Source organism: Rhipicephalus microplus, chromosome 1 (assembly GCF_043290135.1).
Source record: "Rhipicephalus microplus isolate Deutch F79 chromosome 1, USDA_Rmic, whole genome shotgun sequence".
In the NCBI taxonomy this organism is placed as follows: Eukaryota; Metazoa; Arthropoda; class Arachnida; order Ixodida; family Ixodidae; genus Rhipicephalus; species Rhipicephalus microplus.
Genome location: NC_134700.1, coordinates 91,879,293 through 91,881,294, shown reverse-complemented (window position 1 = coordinate 91,881,294; position 2,002 = coordinate 91,879,293). Strand labels below are relative to the sequence as shown.

Below are 2,002 nucleotides of genomic sequence, written 5' to 3'. Positions count from 1 at the left end.
AGACATGCTTAGACAGCATAAAATTATTGCTTCTTTTCAGCAGCGAAAGCCACTGGATGGGAAATTCAATATATTACAGTGATGGACGCTGTTGCTGACACTATCAAAGGTCGATGATGGTGAATATACACGAAAACGTTGAGAGAGACTACTGCTAATAATGTAAGATATATTGTAAAGCAAATAGGACCTCGCAAGAATGTTCAAGATCAAGAGATTTCGAAAGATAATTTTTATTCAATGACCTGTTTCACAGCAGGTTCCTACAGGAGTATATCTTTAAAGAGGAGTCCTCCAATTAAGATATGTAATTATAAACCTATATGTCGAAGGCTGCACAGACCTGTATGTATATTTCTAACGCTGGACCGCATACTAGCCTCCCCCGGCTATCGGTCCAGATATCTGAAAATAATTATTGTAAGAGAAAATGAACATAATGGACTTGAAAAAAATACCTTGAAATATGTTGTAAAGGAAGTCCCCAGAAATAATTTTAGAAGGTCCACAAAGATTTGGAGCCCTGCCGAGATAGCTAGGGCAGAGAACACCGTAAAGAAAATATGCATTTATAATGTGTATGGGAAAGCATTCGTGAAAAACTAGCTCTGCGATTAAAACTTCACAGTCTGGATTCATAACAAGAAAAATTATTTTCGCCTTATGACATAATTCACGTGAAATGATGTTGATACGACTGTACTTGAGGGGGAAGCAGACACGACCGCACGACGTGAATCTCAAACATCAACTGGTTTTATTCGGTTTTCTGAAGGTTCCGCAGAGCAGCGGAAAATGGCACTGCTTGGCGGCTTGGCTTGGCTTGAGTGCCACAACAGCACTCACCCCTAGTGAGTTGCTGGACGGAGTTACAGGTTCAGGTAAGTGAGCACTCTTGATAGCCGCCCGATGTGCGTCACCTGGGAGGGCACATCGTGGACTTCGAGCTGGAGGTGCCAGTCAACCTCGTGGACTGGCGTTGGTGCTGGGGGTGCTGGCGACGATTCTCTTAGCAGAGGCAACACGGCAACGTCACGGTCCATGTGTGCTGGCTTAACGCGGTCTAACGACAACACCTCCTCACAGCCGCTTCTCTTGATTGTGAATTCTTTGTTGCCACGATGGATCACAGGGTGACTGAAGAGGTCGCGAGTCTGCGTTGTGTCGTAGAAACAGATATGGGCATGATGTGAAGTTTGAGTCGACGTGCAACACACGCTACCCTGGGGGCCATAGAGGTACCGACCCTGGGGGTCGTAGATGTTCACTGCGTAGGTGAAGTGCATAGTCGCTGCAAGATATGGAGGCCTCCTCTGAGGCACGCACAAGGAGCTTCCCCGTAGCCTGAGTGTCGTGTCGTTGACCAGCTCAGCGGCACTGCAGTCAAGGTACTCTCTCAAGGTGGGCCCTCTAGCCAAAGGAAAGAGTGGGAGGGCCACCATCCAGGTGTGTTCCGCGGTCGCCGTGAGGGAAGCCTTCAGCTGGCAGTAAAAGTACTTCAACCACGCCGCTGCTCATTGGGTGGTACGCCGTCGTGCGTATGCGTGAGGTGCCCATGAACTGACTGATGGTGGCGAAAATGGCTGATTCGAATTTTTCGCCGTGGTCTGTTGTTATTGTGGAGGGTACTCGAAACGGGCTACCCAGTGGTACAATGAACCAATTGCGATCGTCTCGGCAGTGATGTCCGCGATAGAGATGGCCTCCGCCCAGCGTGTGAATCTGCCGACACAGATAAGCATGTAAACCTTTTTGTGGCAGGGTGCCATTGAGTGATGATGTCCAGGTAGACATGATCAAAGCGAGAATCTGCAGTGGGGTGTGTTTCCAGTGCTGTGGAGGCACAGTGTTGTATATTACAGCGCAGGCAAGCTACGAAATCACGTGCCGATCGTCGGACGCTCTCATTTACAACCGGCTGGACAAATCTTGCTGTCCCGAGTCTTTGGGTGGCCCTAATTCCCGGATGAGGCAGTCAGTGCGAAGAACACTTGGCAACGGG

General features: G+C 48.7%; 1 protein-coding gene across 1 annotated transcript; it reads right to left on the bottom strand.

The window, feature by feature from the left end:
• Nucleotides 1-869: 869 nt before the first annotated feature.
• LOC142765504 (uncharacterized) lies at nucleotides 870-1,442 on the bottom strand. The gene has a single exon (XM_075866598.1). It carries the CDS (start codon nucleotides 1,440-1,442, stop codon nucleotides 870-872), a length of 573 nt encoding a protein of 190 aa, XP_075722713.1.
• Between the last annotated feature and the right edge of the window lie 560 nt (nucleotides 1,443-2,002).

Excerpts from the sequence above, each read along its gene's own strand:
- LOC142765504 (XM_075866598.1), bottom strand. The coding sequence starts at position 1,442 with ATGGTGGCCCTCCCACTCTTTCCTTTGGCTAGAGGGCCCACCTTGAGA.